The sequence below is a fragment of the Eutrema salsugineum genome, unplaced genomic scaffold, assembly GCF_000478725.1.
Source record: "Eutrema salsugineum unplaced genomic scaffold, Eutsalg1_0 scaffold_8, whole genome shotgun sequence".
Taxonomy (NCBI): domain Eukaryota; kingdom Viridiplantae; phylum Streptophyta; class Magnoliopsida; order Brassicales; family Brassicaceae; genus Eutrema; species Eutrema salsugineum.
In genome coordinates this window covers 6,144,901-6,162,977 of record NW_006256414.1, presented here as the reverse complement: position 1 = coordinate 6,162,977, position 18,077 = coordinate 6,144,901, and the positions used below count along the sequence as shown (strand labels likewise).

At 39.4% G+C, this 18,077-nt stretch overlaps 1 protein-coding gene across 1 annotated transcript; it reads right to left on the bottom strand.

Annotated features, from left to right (window-relative positions):
* Positions 1–334: 334 nt before the first annotated feature.
* LOC18009634 (probable disease resistance protein RF45) lies at positions 335–17,011 on the bottom strand. Its single transcript, XM_006392233.2, has 8 exons — positions 16,985–17,011; positions 13,338–13,460; positions 12,400–13,229; positions 3,678–3,732; positions 3,441–3,581; positions 3,036–3,198; positions 1,095–2,960; positions 335–959 (listed from the first exon to the last, which is right to left on the bottom strand). The coding sequence occupies exons 3-7, from the start codon at positions 13,219–13,221 to the stop codon at positions 1,139–1,141; spliced, it is 3,003 nt and encodes a 1,000-aa protein (XP_006392295.2). The 5' UTR covers positions 13,222–13,229; positions 13,338–13,460; positions 16,985–17,011; the 3' UTR covers positions 335–959; positions 1,095–1,138.
* Between the last annotated feature and the right edge of the window lie 1,066 nt (positions 17,012–18,077).

Here is an 18,077-nt window from a genome sequence, read left to right as displayed (position 1 = left end):
AAATATTATATTATATAATAGAATTATAGTTTATTTTAAACCATTATCTTGCCCTCTCATATTTAAATCATAATTTTATTTTATTTAAAAAAGTGAACAATCACATCCTCCATATAGTAAAAAATGAGACCATATAAACCATGTTATTTAATTAAGTCTCATAATGAGACCATAAAAAATGAATTTAGTTAGGTTATTTAATTGAGTGTCATAATGAGAACCATATATATATACCAAATTAGATTTTCGAACTGTATTAGATATTATGTTGTCGAAAAAAATAGACAATCTAAGAGTAAAAATTATGATTTAATTGAATGAAAAGTGTTTGAGATTTTTTTTTTTTTTTCCGACTAAAGATCCTTTATTAGAAATCAAAAAACCATATCATTGTTTACATAAGGTTGCAGGAATAAAGGACAAGAATGGTACAGAGACCATGGTAAATCCGAAGAAACAGCTTTCTTAGCTAATATATCCGCACAAAAGTTAGCTTCTCGATGCCTGAACTGAAACACAACGTCGGTGAACATGCCCTTCCATTCTGGATTGTATCAATGTAATGTTGAACTCGCCAATTCTGCCCTTTACCATGGAGAATATTATTCAGAATCAAATTATCTCCTTCAAATTCTACTTGTCGATAACCTAGTCCCCATGTAGCTTGCATCGCCCAAATTAATGATCATCATTACTCATTAATCAAACAAGCAAACATAAATCCAATGTTGAATAATAATATAAAAAAAAACCACAATAATAATCAGTGCACGATCCGACACAACAGTCATTAAGAATGAGTGAAGAGAGTGATAAAAGGTTGAGATCGAATGATCAGTCAAACCAGCAAACATAAATAATAGAAATTGTTTAGTCTGATTATATAAACTGAGAAAACAACAATTGCAAAAGGCAGATGACTAGTTTGATAAGAGTGATTCGCCTGGGAAGAGATTCGTCTACAAAACATACGAATGAAAAAAGTAAACTCAATCAATTTCAGCAGAATTGTAATCCACTCTAAGAATTTTAGATTCAATTGTGAAAACAAACAGAGAATTCATTTCCCCTTTTCTGAGGATGATTTTGTGTACCTGGTACGTAGTCTGTACTGTAATTCTGAAAGCCTCATTCTCAATCATTCGTCTCCGAATGTAACAGAAGGGATGTGTTGGACTTTGTAATAATCTTCTCCTCCTTCCAACAGTCTCTTCTTCCATCTGGCTCCCATTCCATAACTAGTCAGATTCTTTAAGGAAGTGATGAATCGTAACCCATCAGGAACCTCTTTTAACTTCTTACAAATAAATATCTGCAAAGTATGAAGAAGGGGCATGGAGCCTTCTTCTACTATCCACTCTTCCCACTCTTCTAATCCAGCAAACACAAGCTTCTGCAATTGAGGAAACCCACCGGCCGAGCAAACCATTCTCCTCCCACTGAAAGCATTCACACTTAATTCAACCTCTTTCAATTGGGGTAACTTTTCTAGAATCGGCATCGGATCCTCTTCCAAACAACAATCCCTAATCTTTAAAGAATGAAGAAGGGGCATGGAGCCTTCTTCTACTATCCACTCTTTTAACTTCTTACAGTGAGCAATCTCCAAAGTATGAAGAAGGGGCATGGAGCCTTCTTCTACTATCCACTCTTCCCACTCTTCTAATCCATCAAACACAAGCTTCTGCAATTGAGGAAACCCACCGGCCGAGCAAACCATTCTCCTCCCACTGAAAGCATTCACACTTAATACAACCTCTTTCAATTGGGGTAACTTTTCTAGAATCAGCATTGGATCCTCTTCCAAACAACAATCCTTAAGAGATATGGTTGTAAGGTGAGAAGGCAAGGGTTTAGGTAAGCTTGGCATATATATCTTCAAAGACAGCTGTTTGAGACGAACGGCCTCCAAAACAAATCCCTTTTCTATCTTCCTCTTGTCAAATCTCCTATAATATTTTATAACAAGATCTTCCAGGTGTCTCAGTCCACCTATTGATGACGACAGAGCTTCTATACTTTGCCTCTCAGTTAATTCCATTCTGAGAGTCCTCAACCTGGACATACCACGTAGATCCTCTACACTGCTATTCTCTGTTGAGAAATTCTTCAAGGTCTCCAATTTCTCTAGATTTCTCAATTCCAACTTTGTCTTCTTATGCATACCCCATGGTAATTCAAGGTATCTCAACTCCCGCATCTCTTTTAAGACATTGGGCACATAAACTGAGTCTGGAGACCAGCTTAAACATAGATTCAAATAGAGCAGCAGCTTCAGATTTTGTAGAGAAGATGGTAGATGAGATACATTTGAACGTCGTAAGTTCAGATATCTTAAATGGATGAGCTTTCCAATGCTATAAGGTAACTTCCCTCCTTCAAATATGGCTGCAGTGAGATTTAATACCCTCAGCACTTGTAACCTCGTAAAGCTTAAACTTGATGGCTTCCATTCGCTATATTTATCCTTGCAGACAACAACGAGAGATCGAACCTTTGAATTATTTATCTCTCTCTCAACATCTAATGTAGTCGGATGCTGTGACACAAATCTGCGAGATGTACTACAAGAGCGTGGGGTCTGGGAGCAGATACCGACTATTTGTAGGAAGTTCTCTTCTTTTGCTTTAGACAAACAAATTTCTCTCATCATGTCATGCAAATGACAAGTTTCAAATCTCAGAGTTTTCACGTCTTTTTGGGATATAACCATATTTCTCCTCACCAACTCCTCTATATACACTTCTCCAACATCTCGAATGGTCTCTCTATCGTGATACCTGCGTATTCCTTCTGCAGCCCAATAATAGGAGAGTTCATGCACACTTATTTCATAATCTTCTGGAAAATGAGCCAAGTAGAGGAAGCAATGCTTTAAATGACTAGGCAGCTCTTCAAAGCTCAGTGACAATACATGGTAAATTAAACTGTTGTTGTCACCATTGAACTCAGTTCTTCCCATGAGATGAGATTGAATATTCTATTATTTTTGTCATCATTGAGATCAGTTCTTGTCATCATTGAGATCAGTTCTTCCCAAGAGATGAGATCCAATATTCTCGTAGACTTGTATCCAATCGTGTAGTGTGTATTTTGCAGCCAACAAGCCTCCTAACACTATAATAGCCAAAGGCAATCCCCCACAATGATCTATCATTTGCTTACCCATCTTTTGCATTTCCTCATCAACCATAAATTCTGCAAAACATCACCACTATGTTATAATTGGACGGGATAGAGAAATATTATAGCCAGTTCATCTATTCTACTCAATATCATCAATATTAAATTCTGCACGATGTCACAAGGTTTCAATTATTCTACATTTAGGCTATAAAACTTTAATGTTGTGTGGCTAATCAGAATAAAGATATATTTGGCTACTTATGCTAAGAAGATTGTATTTTGATGATCGCTAGAAATCATCCTTGAATGCTTACTGGATGCATCATTTCTAGAAAATGCAATCATTTGAAAAAGTTTCCAACTGTCTTCAGTGGTTAGGCATTCTGGTTTAAAGTTGATAGTATTTCTACACGTGGTGACAATCTCGTTTCGAGAAGTAAGTAGTATCTTCCAACCTGCAAAAAAATAAGAGCTAGTTAGCTTATTGTGTATGATTTGTTTTGATCTTTCTTTATTGAACACTATCTAATTCATGTATCAGAAGAGGTCACCTTTTCTCGGTGGAAATATTGGCTTCAGTAGGTCCCAGTGTTCTTCTTTCCATATGTTGATATGTGAATATCGACAAGGGACAAAACAGTAATTTAGATCGGAAGCTCGGTTTTATTAGATTGAATCAAGTGAAATACAACTGAGTTCGGTTATTTCAATAGGCAATAACGAACTAAGACATAATGCGACTAAGAAGCTGTCGTAACGAGTTCTCAGTCTTTAAGTCTTCTTGGGAATAACTTGTGTTTTTTGATGTCGATTCGTCTCCCTTTATATATATCTCATAAGTCGGTCTTCAAGCACGCCTTAGACGATATGGGACCGAGAGGAGTTTCCTTTTCTCTCGGTTCCTTTCCTTTTCTCTCCGAAGTTTCCTTTTTCCTTCAGGAAACTTTCCTGTTTCGGCCGAGCTCAAGGAAACCTTCTATTCCTTTGAGAGGTTTCCCACCGACCTCGGTCTAATGGGCTATCTTCGGCCCATCTTCGCTCGGTCCATCTTCTCTCGGTACATCCCTTCGTAAACCGGGCTTACGGTTCGCCGATCTCAGTTTGTACCGGAGAAAACCGGGGTGCGGTTTTCACCTCCAACAGTTAGCCCCCCCCTCAGTTCAGTGAAAGGAGGTGACTTTCAGTTGAACTCAATTCTTCGGTTATTGGATCACAAACTGAGCTCGGTAACTGTCGTTGTTTCGCATTTCTGGACGTTTCGCGCCTATCTTCAATGAGGCGCGTGAATTACGGGATTTTTCGCGAAAATCGAGGAACCCACGATTCCCACTGTGTATAAAGGGTAACTCTTCTTCTCGCATTCATTATTCTCGCCTCAAGCATATATAAGGTACGCCGCTCTCCCTTCTCTCTAGATTTTATTTCTCTCTCTAGTTTTTGTTCTTCGTTTTCTCTCGTTTCTTCAACTCCCGCCGCCGCGAACTCTTGATTTTTCCGATCAACCTTCAAACTTTCCGGTTGATCTTCAAACTGTTCTTTATTTCCTTCAAATCTTCTTTCCGAAACCCTAAAATGTCTTCCAGCTCTTCGATTAATTCTTCCTCGAATAAAATTCTTCCGGAAGACCACCGTGAGTCCTCGGAGCCGAGCTCCTCTTCTTCAAACCCTCAGCAGTCAAGTTCATCACGGGAAGAAAGCAATCTTCCCCAATTAGTTCGTAAGAACTCTAGATCTGCAGAAGCTAGCAGTAGCCATGCTAGAGTTAGAATTGAAGCTACCGAAGATCTGACTGCAGAGGCTCGCAAAACGGAAGCTCGGGCTGGACCGAACGTTGATGCTAACACCCCCGAGATCAAGGAGATCGAGGAAGAATTTCAGGGGGAGAACGTTGTTGATACTGAAGTCGACAACATTGAGGCGGTTATTCATGCTTCGCCACCACTTCCGAGGCGGAAAGTAGTTCGTCCCAACAACGTGCCCTCTTGTTCCCTTTCTCCTGGTGCCGTTCGAGCCGTGCTCGAGGCAAACGGGCTTGCGGACAAGATTATTTTCATCATTCCGGAGGCTAGAGATCGGCCGTGGGATGCTCCCGAAGGCTTCCTTTGCGTCTATCTGACGTACTTCACTCAGTGCGGGCTTTCTTTCCCCATTCCCTCTCGCCTACTGGGATACTGCAATCGGCGCGGCGTAGCTCTCACACAGGTGATGCCAGCCTCAATAACGAACTACGTTGGGTTCGTTTCCTTATGCGACGAGCTTGGCGAAGTACCATCGAGTCGAATTTTCGAAGACCTCTTCTCGGTCAATATCCATAAGTCCAAGGAGTGGTTCTTCGCCGCCAATGCCAAGCCGAAGAAGAATTTAGTTATGGGACCTAAGCCCAGTAAATTCAACGATTGGGAGTCCCAGTACTTCTATATAGAAATGAACGATCTCACCGTCAGCAATTCTGACATCGCAATTCAGTCGAATTGGAAGATTCCGATTGGTAGATTAGATGATTTCACACTTAGATAACTTTTGACTTTTACTGCTTGCTAACTCGACTTCGTCTTATTTTCGTAGGTCGTCATCTTCCGAGTCTCCTTCTCAACTCCGGACTCACCTCTGAGTTCGAAGAAGCATTCAGCGAAGCCGGTAAACGTCGTTGGCCGGAGGTTTGGGAAGAAATCCTACAACACCGAGCTAAGAAAGCGGGTATGTTCATCGAATTCTATCTTTACTCACTTTATCCCGAATTTACTCCGAAATCCTCCTTAAACTTATTTTCATTTCAGGCTCCGTTCGAGAACCAAAACCACGCAAGCCGAGAACTCGAGCTAGCAAGCCTCGAACCGCTCCCAAACGCCAATCACTGAAGTCGCGAACTCAACGCTCCCGAGCTGCCAGGATGCTTTCCATTGACGAAATCCCAACTCTCTTTGATGAAGAGGAAACGGAGGTGGCCGAGCCGACCCCAGTCCTTGCTGCTGAACAGAACGAAGTGCAGCCAGAAGAGTTGCCACCTACTGCGGGCTCACCTGATCAGGTTGATCAGAGGAAGACGAAGAAGAAGAAGTCTTCGAAGAAGAGTAAGAAAGCAGAGGACTCTTCTCGGGTGCAAGATACTCCCGCCGAGCTCGATCCACCGGCAGTTGTGGCGTCGGGCCTCGCGCTCTCGCAAGATCGAGCTGAAGCTTCACACTCCCAAAAAAGGCAAACCAGAGATCATGTCGAGGGCTCTCAAGAGCACGGGCCGGCTAAGAGAGTCCGAGTTTGTTTTGACTACGACGAGGAGACTCCTTTTGAGGAGAACGTAGATGCCTGCGCCGAGCTCTATCATAAGATCTCCTCGGAGGTACCTAGCCTTCCCTCGGTCCCCGAGCTCCGGTTTCCCAACATGTACAAGGGAATCGCTCACTCGACCGCTGTGGTAATTTTACTTACCCCTTATAGACTTAGATATCCTTCCAAGTATGAGTTCTAATTCCTGTTTCCTCTGTGCAGCTCGCCAGTCAGACCAATAACTTGGTCGCTGCATATGAAGTAGCCCTGTTCGACGAGCAAGTAAGGGTCTCCGAGCTCGAAGAAAGGATAGCCAAAGCAGAGGAGCGTCTCGCCACTGAGCTCCAAATCAACGAAACTCTGCACTCTCAAGTTGACTTGCTGAAAAAGGAGAGTGCAGAGCTGAAGGCGGTGAAAGACGAGCTCACCGAGGCCCAGAATTTACTCTCCAAAGAGTTCGAGAAGGACAAAGGGCGACTACAAGGTATGGTGGTGCACTGGAAGAATCGAGCTAGGAGCGTTCACGCAACGGCTTGCGAACGCCTTGAGAAGGTCATTCGGAGTTTGGATGATGCTGACAGGGCTCGGAAGCCGTACTTGGTCTACAACCAGCTCACCGGGGTCCTCGGTTTCATCAAGCAGTTGCGGAGGAAGGGTCTGTACGAGGTCCCGCCAGAAATGGTTGCGGATATTGAAGCAAGGCATGCCAAGGCGCTGGAGGACTTCAAGGCGATCGATGCTTGCGCGCTCACTGAGGAGGACAAGAAGATGTCTCCGTTCGTAGAGGAAGATGACATCCCAGTCGTAAATGTGACTCAGAGCGCACAAGATCCTGCGAGGGGCGAGCAGTTCGGCTCAAACGAGGACATACTCAACGCTGCTGCCTCGAAGACCATCTAATCTCTTCCTATTTTTCCTTTACTCTTCGAACTTAACTGCCCTTGCATGGGTTTCTTTTTGTAATTCTAATTCCGAGCCCTTGGTGGGTTCTGACTCTATTTGCCTCTTGGGGCTTTTTATTTTATGCGTTCGTTTTTCCTTCCTTCCTTGTCTTTAAAAGTTAGAAAAATCTTTCGAGTAGTAGATCGGCATCTAACCTTCGATTTAACTTTATGTCGTCGTTAAGATTTGCGATTAACGCTTAAGTATTAGATCGGTATATAGTAGATATTCGAACGTGATTATTATCTTTTGATAGCGAATTGCGATAATTCGGCTTACGTTTTGCGAGTGTTGTGAACTCGGCTTACGGTGCAAATCTGAGGAGTCCGGCTTATCGTGCGAGCGTATGAGCTCGGCCTGGGGAACCCAAGTGAATCGTTTCGTACTGGAAGAGTGAATTAGATTCGAACTCTTGTAAACGCACGAAACGAATTCAAGGTTTTTCTAAGTCGAACCTAAGTATGCGAGATGTGCTCGGCTTATTGTTCTTGGTGACTTAGAAATTTAACTGCGGGACTGGGCCCGGCTTTTGATATGTGGCTTAACCACGACACCATGTGGGTGCTCGCGAGATGGATCTCGGCTTTTAAGTTTGCATTCATGTGGAATGCTATCGAACAACTGGCCAGGAAGTCGATGTAAAGACAAGGAGTTCGGTCCCTTGTGATTTCGAACTAACACTTAGTCATATCTTGACAATAAAATTTTATTGATGTTATAGCTGGACTCGGTAACGAGCTGCCTACGTACCCTTTAAAGGGATCAAGCCATTCGTAGTTCTAAGTACAAAAGGGGTTTTTGCTCCGACTAAGTAGTTCGGAGGCTTTTTTTTTTTTTTTTTGGCGCTTCGAAGCGAACTAGTAGTAGTATCGTTTGAGATGCATCGAGTTCCAAGATCGCGGGATCGGAGTTCCGTCTAACTTCATGAGTTGATAAACGCCGGGCTTAACGACCTTCATAATCTGATATGGTCCTTCCCAGTTCGCGCCAAGTTTTCCTGCGTTCTTCTCTTTGGTGTTTTGATAGACTTTACGAAGTACGAGGTCGCCGTCTTCGAAGTGACGGCCCTTAACTTTTTTATTGTAGTAACGAGCTGCAAGTTGTTGGTAATTCTGTATCCGGAGTAGTGCTCGTTCGCGATGTTCTTCGACTAAGTCAAGTGCGTCGATCATTATATTGTCATTCGCCTCGGGTTGCTGGGTAAGCATAGTTCGGCAAATGCTTGGGACGTTAAGTTCGGCTGGACACATAGCTTCTGCGCCATACGCAAGGAAGAAGGGTGACTGACCGGTTGAACGTCGCGGTGTCGTTCGGTGAGACCACAGGACGCCGTCGAGTTCATCTGCCCACGTTCCCTTAGCGATATCGAGTCGTTTCTTCAGTCCGTCAATGATGGTCTTGTTCGTGGCTTCGGCTTGTCCGTTGCCTTGCGGATAACGCGGGGTTGAGAAACTTAGTCAGATTTTCCACTTGGCGCAAAAATCTTGGAAAATTATCGAAGTGAACTGGGTTCCATTGTCCGTAACGATCTCGTACGGAACTCCGTGTCGACAGATGATGAACTTCCAGACGAACTTCTTGACGTCGATTCCATGGATCTTGGGGTATGCTTCGGCTTCAACCCATTTGGTGAAGTAATCTGTGACGACGAGGACGTACTGCTTCTGGGTCGTAGATCGGCGAAACGGACCGATGATGTCCATTGCCCAGCGCATGAAAGGATATGGTGCAGTCGAGGTCATCAGGAGCTCGGTAGGAAGATTTATCATCGGACCATGACGTTGGCACTTCTCGCAACGTGCCGTGTACTTCTCGCAATCAGAGAGCATAGTAGGCCAGTAATAGCCGGCTTTCTTGATCTTAAATGCCAAGGACCGAGCTCCGGAATGATTTCCTCCTTCTCCTTCGTGAATCTTTTGCATTACTTCCGCGATGTCATTGCCGTGAACACAAGTCAAAAGTACACCAGAAGCGTCCCATCTGAGAAGAGTACCTTTGATGACCACATACCGGGCTGCGCGAGCCTTAAAGCGCCGAGCTGCCCATTTATCTGCGGGAACCGTTCCATCTCCGATGTATTCCACGATTTCTAAGGTCCAATCCTCGGGTTTGTCTTCTACCGACCAAGCGAAGGTTGAGGTATGCTGTTTCAGGAAACGAATGAGTGGTTCACGGATGACTGGGTCGAGCTCGGCAGCAATTCCAACTTGACGCTCTGGCCTGAGTTCGTCAATGCTAACTTGAACGATTGATTCCTGCTTAGGCTTTGTCTTTTGGACGATGAGCTTGTCAGTTGGTCCGAACGAACTAATGACGCAAGCTTGGTTGGCCGAGTGGAGTCTGCACTCATTTATGTAGCACGATCGAGCAACGGCTTGGTCTCCTCGGAGTGTGTACACACCGTCGGGGGTCGAGAACTTCAAGCATTGATGGTACGTCGAAGCGACCGCTTTCATTGCGTGCAGCCATGGCGTACCGAGAATAGCGTTGTAGATCGCCGGTTTGTCGAGGATAAGGAACTGGATCATCTTTGCGATTCCGCCGACGTAGATTGGGATTTTGACAGTGCCGATCGTCATACAACGCTCTCCATCAAATCCGGTAAGTGGCTCGATGAACGGATCAATCCTATCTGACGCCAACTCGAGCTGGTCAAGTGCTTCCTTGAAGATAACGTTGACCGAACTGCCAGTATCGATCAGAATGCGGTTAACTTCGACGTCGTCGAGGAGTAGATCGACAACGAGAGCGTCATTATGCGGCTTGTGAATTCCGATTGTGTCAGCCTCGGTAAAGACCAAGGGCGCTCCCTTCGGAGGATCCTGTGGGGTTTTTGGTGTGCTAGCGGCTTGTTTGCTGTATTCTTTGATGGCTCGAACGGAATAACTGCAAGCTTCGATGGCCCCCATTATCATGTTGACACGTTTTCGCGCTTTAGGAGCACGATTCTCCGGAGCTCGGTCATCGCGATTCCGTTTCTGTTGCTCGGGCAAAGCAGGCGGATTCGGTGGCGGTGGTGGTAGTGTCGGTAAAGCCGGTGGAGTTGGTGGATCTTTGGCAAGTGCTTTCTCGAGATGTTCGTTCTTCGGTCGGGGCATCGAGAGTTGCCCACCGCTCTTAGGCGTATTTGAGCGTCGGAGTTCGTCGACCGAGATCGGCTCCTTGCGATACAGGCCGAGTAGATATTCTCGCAAATGCCTGCATTCTTCGGTGCTGTGGCCCCTACGGTTATGGAATTCGCAGAATAACGACTCGTCTTGGTCTTCTTCACCGCGGACCCATTTATTATCCCACTGCTTGCTTGGTTGTTGGATTGCGTTAGCATAGAGTTTCTTGCGGTTCTCGTATCCTCGATCGTATCCCGACTGCGGCTCGTTAGTCGCAGGTTTCAGACGTTCGGGTTGTTTTGTTGAGTGACTTTGCTCGTACGCAGCTTCTTCTTCTTCTTCAGCAATGTAAGTAATAGCTCGGTGTAATGCATCTTCTAACGTCTGCGGTGGGTTGTGTGTGATTGCGCTTCGGAAACTGGTCTTTATCCGAGCTCCTTTCTGAAGGCATAAGAGAGCGGCTTCGTCGCTAATCGTGCAGTTGGCGACGATTTCCTTGAAGCGCTGGATGAAGTCGCGAAGGCTCTCGCTTGGTCCTTGAGCTATTTGCCAGAGCTCGGAGTTCTTGGTATTCTGTCCAATGAACATGGAGAAGTGCTTGACGAAGGCTGTCGTTAACTCTTTGTAGCTGTCGATTGAATTGGCTTCGAGCCGTGAGAACCAGTCGAGAGCTACTCCTCCCAGACTTTCCACAAATAGTTGGCATTGAACTGCGTCTCTTTCTTCGGCAGACTTAAACTGGTATCGGTTCATGCATATGCCGAACGATGTCAGGAAGTGTCGAGGGTCAGAGTTGCCCTCGTAGATTTTCATCTTCAGTTTCTCCATGTGCTTGACCGGCGTCCCTGCGATGCGCGATGTGAAAGGAGTCTTCTGTGTTTCCTGAATGACGCGCTCGATCTCCGGAGCCGCGCTTGTGGCTTGATGTATTTTTGAGGTGATATCGCGAAGCTGTGCTTTTATCGCTTCAAACTCGGCGTCTCGGCTTAAATCCGGTGCTGGTGGGTTTGCTGACCCGACCGCGGCAGACCTCATAGTTCCGGTTGGAGCTCCGTCGGCATTGAGGTCGTCAATGATGTTCCGAACTCGGAGAGGAGTTCGTGTCTGACTGAGTTCGGCGATCTGTGCCGCCATCTGACTGAAACGTTCCTCGCTCCTTTTGTTGATGGCTTCGAACTGAGCAGTGAACATTTGGAGTAACAGGTCGGTTACGGCTGCGGGAGTTTGCTCGGCAGCAGTTCCGGTGTTTTCTCCAGGAGTTCCTCCCGTTTGTCCTGTTTGGGCGTTGATGTTATTTTCCCTGAGAGGGTTTTCTTCTTCGTGAACGTCAGATTGGTCTGCCATCGCTGATTCAATCTTTCCGAAGTCCGATCAAAAATCTGAGATATCTGTTTAAGCCCCCTACCTGGCGCGCCAATTGTTGATATGTGAATATCGACAAGGGACAAACAGTAATTTAGATCGGAAGCTCGGTTTTATTAGATTGAATCAAGTGAAATACAACTGAGTTCGGTTATTTCAATAGGCAATAACGAACTAAGACTTAATGCGACTAAGAAGCTGTGGTAACAAGTTCTCAGTCTTTAAGTCTTCTTGGGAATAACTTGTGTTTTTTGATGTCGATTCGTCTCCCTTTATATATATCTCATAAGTCGGTCTTCAAGCACGCCTTAGACGATATGGGACCGAGAAGAGTTTCCTTTTCTCTCGGTTCCTTTCCTTTTCTCTCCGAAGTTTCCTTTTTCCTTCAGGAAACTTTCCTGTTTTGGCCGAGCTCAAGGAAACCTTCTATTCCTTTGAGAGGTTTCCCACCGACCTCGGTCTAATGGGCTATCTTCGGCCCATCTTCGCTCGGCCCATCTTCTCTCGGTACATCCCTTCGTAAACCGGGCTTACGGTTCGCCGATCTCAGTTTGTACTGGAGAAAACCGGGGTGCGGTTTTCACCTCCAACACCATATGTCATCAAAGACAATTAATGATTTAGATGTCTCCAATAATCGAAAAAGCTCTTCCTGGAGTGTAGCTTCTGTCATCTGTTGGATTCCATCTTTCTTTTCTCTCTGTGTGAGATTCTGCAAGATCGTTTGCCACACATTCTTCCGCGTAAAAACCTGTGAGACACACACCCATGCGAGTCTATCAAACTTGTTTTTGACCATCTCATGATTAAAAGCTTGTCTAGCAAGGGTTGTTTTCCCAAGACCACCCATCCCGGTTATGGAAACAATTTGAACATCATTTTCCTCCACCAAATAGCCGACAACCTTATCAACATTTGCTACTAGCCCCACAAGATTGCTTTGATACTCCCTAGCAAATTCTTGTCGCATGTCCTTTAGTGTTCCTTGTAGAGGTTGTGATTCCCTGCCATCGGCAATAATCTGTTGTACTCCAAATCTTTGCATATCACATATTATTTCGAAGATCTTTTTACTTATGCCTCCCATATCTGAAGCAAATTTCCTGCGTTTTGGAATAATGCAAGCAAGTCTTCTGATACGATTCTTGATGCCAATTGTCTTTCCGAGTTTATCCTTTTGAAGAAAGGTTTCAACTATGTCCTCTGCATCATAAATAATTTCTTTGATCTCTTCAACACAATTTCTCACCATTGCACTTGTATGTCTCTTGGCATCTGCATCTTTCAAAAAAGATTTTAATAGGTTCAGTTTACTTTTTAGTCTAGTTACTTGATCATCAACTCCGTGAATTTGCTCGTATTCTTGGCTCAGTAGGTCCCAAAGCTTTTGTACTCCAAACGACACAAGTGTCTCAGTCATATTGGTTTCTGCTTAAGTAGTATGTAAATAAGAATCAAGCTCCATTATATTGATAAAAAAAAAAAAACAGATAATGGAATTTCATATTGTAAAAAATTGGTGATGAGGAATTTTACATAACACACAAATCGTTATTGGATGGATATGTTGTTCTTCTACTGGTTCTTGGGACCAAATTAATATTATGTGCTGTTGTGGTTTCGGATCTGAAGAGATTATAGACTTCGGTCCAAAATTTCCTGGTAATCCAAAAAAAAAAAAATTTAAATGATGAAATTCACATTAAAACAAATATATAGTAAATTCTTTTTTACCAAAAAAAAAGAAAATTAATTATATAGCAATTGTTGACAAAGAAAAAAAAACGAATCAAATATATCTTGTCATTAGCATTTTCATTACTACATATTTACATTTGCAAAAAAATGAAAAAAAAAAAACATTTGTCATTTTCTATATGTTTTACATCACTGTGTAACATACTTGACTTTTTCATATATCAATATAAAAAAAAAATTTTGTTTGGTATTACTTTTAGGTTTTTCTTATTGGCATTGGGAATTGTTTTTTACAACTATTAGAAAATCACAAACTTATATCAATAAAATAAAAAAAAACTGTATTATATGGTTTGGGATTACTTCCTTTAACAAAAAGAAATGGTTTGGGATTACTTCAGTTTTTCTAGTCAATTTCGGTGATGAATTCATTTTATACGTTGAGAATATCTGTTAATTCATATGTTTTTCTCCTATCAATTTTGATGTTTAATATATATATGTATATATATATATATATATAACTAAAACATTTATATAATAAAATTAGTTGTACAATTAAAAAACTAAAATCATTTTAAAATAAAATGTTTACTCAAATTTAGTTTTAAATTAATAAGTGAGATTTTGCAAATTTGGAGGGAAATGTGGTTTTGTATTTTGGCGAGGAAACATACACAGTGGCGAAGCCATGTTGGATAAGATGGGGGCAGCTGCCCCTTATAAAAATAAGTAGTGTAATTTTTTAAGTAAATAATTATTTCCCCATATCAAATGATATATTTGCCCCCATTTATTTTTTTGGTCAGTTACTATATTTGATCAAATTTTTCCTATATAATTAAAATATATGCATTCAATTTTGATGGCTAAATAGATTTACTTTTTTTTTTAAGATCACTTATATAATTCATGAATTATAGATGTTTAGTCAATAAATATATACACAAATCACATGTAATCTATACTAACACATTTTCTTCCTTACACTTTTATTCTAATCTTATAAAATTTTAGTTTTAGGTTTTTCTAACAAATTGGCACGGTAAAACTTATGAAATTATGTTTTATGCAAAACTAATTATTTTGGTAAACAGTAAACTACACTACAAAAATAATTGAAATGCTTTGAAACTATTCTGACTCGTTTAATAAATGTGGTAACTAAGTAATCAAAATATACTAAATAAAAACTAAATTTTCTGTTTTTTTTTTATAATTTTTGTAGACTTTTTCTGTTAAATTTAAGGTTAAAAATATATAATGTATATATACTTATCAATGTTTTAAGATGTATAATGCTTTTTAAATTTGATAATATTTTAATTTAACTATTTTTCCCCCAATTAAATTATTTCTGTCTCCGTCACTTATCACACACTTTCAAAACTTTTTGTACGAAAACATGATTTTGTGGGTTTGGTAGGAAAATACAGTTTTATGTTTTTGACCTTAAAATATATTTGTGGTTTGGCAGGAAAATTTAGTTTTGTATTTTTGGTAGAAAAATCTAATTTCATGGTTTTAACGGAAAACAATGTTTTATGATTTTGGTGAAAAAATAAAATTTTACAGTTTTGGCGGGAAAATATAATTTTGTAATTTTTGTAAAAAAACATAAAAAAATTTCAAGTTTTAATTGAAAAACATAGTTTTGCAGTTTGGAGGAAAACACAGTTTTATGGAAAAATGTGGTTTTTCAATTTTAGCAGAAAAGTATGATTTTGTGGTTTGGCGAGAAATGCAATTTTGAGATTTTGGGAAAAAATTACAGACTTTTTTGTTTTGGCGTGATCAATAATTTTATACTTTTGAAGAGTAAATGCGATTTTGAATATATATTTTTGTTGAAAATTCATTTAGACAGAAACATGATTTTACGATTTGGTAAGAAAATATGGTTTTTCAGTTTTGATGAAAGATACAATTTGGCAGTTTCAGGTGAAATAAGCGATTTTGCGTTTTGGCAAAAATGTGATAAATTTGGCAGTTTTAGGTGAAATAAGCGATTTTGCGCTCGTGGCAAAAATATGATTTCGCAATTTTGACCAAATATGTGTAATTGGCAAATGTGATTTTATTTTACACATAATAATATGATTTTACGGTTTTGGAGGAAAACATAATTTATAAAAATTAATATATTATTCAACAAAAATAATCAACACAAAACCATGAAAAAAAAAATATATATATATATATATGTATTGTATCAACATAAAAACAGTCTGGAAATGTAATTGGTAATACCGAATTTACAATATTTAATAAAATTAGTTGATTACCCACATTGTGTACGAAGTGAAAGTCGATCCTAATAAATTTTTAGTGTAAATTTTATGTATATAAATATAATTATAGTAACTTTAGCTCATACTGTATTTCCAACTTGAAAACTATGTGATGATTACATAATTACAAATAATAGTCTCATTTGAGTTATGTCACAATTGCAAATATACAGACTGATTATAGAAATATATAATCGACTTTATTTTTGATCAAGTTAATTGTTTTATAATATATTTATCTTTTGGTCAAATTATTTGTAATATTTTAAATTTTAATTTATATACTTTTAACATTTTATCAATTTTAAATATTTTAAATATTTACCTTTTTGGTTTAATTATACAACTTAATAAACCAATATTTTTCAAAAGTTTGGTGAGTTTCCTACTCCTATGGTTATTTATTTTTTGGTCCTTTTTACAATAGGTTTCTGATGGGGGACTCTCAAGACATGTATTTCTTTATCATTTGAGTCATTTATGTTTGTTTTTGAAAATTTGAATTTTAATGTGTGTGAAAAATATAGATTTTGTTGTTACAGGGATAATGTGACGATTTAGTTTTTTTTCAGAAATAAGATCAAACAGATATGAGAGAAAAATAGATTGTTTGAAGATATATTTACTATGATATACTAATACTTTCAATAAATATTTTGGTAGCAAATGGAAAGATATAAGATTATAGATTAAATGCTGAATATGAAATAACTAATTGGTATAAACTATTTTCTAACCAAATTAATATGAATGACATAAGTTGTAAATAGTCAATTTCTTTATGATTATATTAGTATTAGTCTTAAAAGATCTCTTATGATAACATATCGACATGAAAATATTGTAAATCACATGTCAAGGCAAGACTTATTTTTAACAATCATTCTCAATTAATATATAAGAGATTTAACAGAAATAATTTAAACGATTGATTGTATTTAAGGTTATTTTGGTCTTTTTGTTATTTTGTTCTTGACCCAAACTCTCCAATCTAAACTCAACATCTTAATATAATTTTAATGTGATCAAACGATGAAGATTTGAGCATTTGCATGTAGTGTCTGAACATGCTCGAGGTATGTCAAGAGAGACCGAATCTATATATGTAGCAATGATCGAAGATAAGGACAAAATTTTATCGTCAGTATACAAAGAAATTTGCTAATGAATAACATCAAAAGAAAAATAACTAACCTCTTGATGGTACCAAGAAAGCCTCCCCTCGTCTCTCTTTGGGAACAAGAGGGATTCTTGCTCCTTATTTATAAGGAAGAAGAGAAATATCATATTATTTTGGATTCCTTTCTCTTCTCGTCCGCTACTGAATTGCTTTCTCCCTTTTGTCCGATGGTAGGAATATCTTTATTGCAGCCGTAACTCCTTTCTTCTTAGAAACAACTTCTTGAATTCCTTGTAAAAGCCTCGTTATGATTATTATACATTTATACTTACCATTAATTTAACAATTTTTTTTATTTGGGACAAAAATTTACATACTGTCAATAAAGCAATTTACTCACAAACATAGTTACCGACGCACCAAGGTATATGTACTATATGATGTAGCGATATCTGTACGTTACTTTCTTGTTATGGACTTTTTCTTATATGATCATGTCATAGTGCCTTTGTTATGTATTTTAGATTGTCGCTTAATTAGGAAAATATTGTATCTCCAAATTTCAGACAATAAGGGGTTTATAAGTAGTTTGTCCTTGTTTCGTTAAGACTTAAGCGGTGGCTTTTGATTGAAAGAAAAAAGGGAATAGATCATTTCTTCTCGTCTTCATTTTTTTTTTTAAGAATACGACACGCGCACAAGATAAATATTTTAGACAAGTAATACAATTAGCATCGCTTAATTAGGAGAATCCGAAGTTTTCAAGAAGAAAAAATTGCAAAAATTTAACACTTTATTTAAGTTTAATTAATTTATCAAACATTTAAGTTTTTTTTTACGATTATTTTTGTCGGTCAAATGACTAATATAGTTTTTTTATTTTTTTACATAAGCCAATAAAAAAACTGACGAATTCAGAGAGTTAAAAATATAAAATAACACTAAAAATTTGCATAGAAACTTGTAAAATGTTTTTATAAATGAAATAAAAGTTTTTGTTAAAACATCTTATATTTTTAAGATGGAGGGAATAATAACTTATTTAACTGGATTTGTTGATCAATTGCCTTGAGAATGGTTTGCCTGTGATTCTGTGAAGGCATATAATATGAGCAGTACGTTTAAAGCGCCAAACAAGGCTTATCTTGTGTAATATTTCAAATATTT

What these genes read in the sequence shown, in the direction of transcription:
- LOC18009634 (XM_006392233.2), bottom strand. Translation starts at nt 13,221, where the DNA reads ATGACTGAGACACTTGTGTCGTTTGGAGTACAAAAGCTTTGGGACCTA. An exon ending in AATATTTCCACCGAGAAAAG is followed by an intron (nt 3,582 to 3,677) that starts GTGACCTCTTCT and finishes ATTTTTTTGCAG; the next exon opens with GTTGGAAGATACTACTTACT. An exon ending in ATTGGATCTCATCTCTTGGG is followed by an intron (nt 2,961 to 3,035) that starts AAGAACTGATCT and finishes ATCTCATCTCAT; the next exon opens with GGGAAGAACTGAGTTCAATG.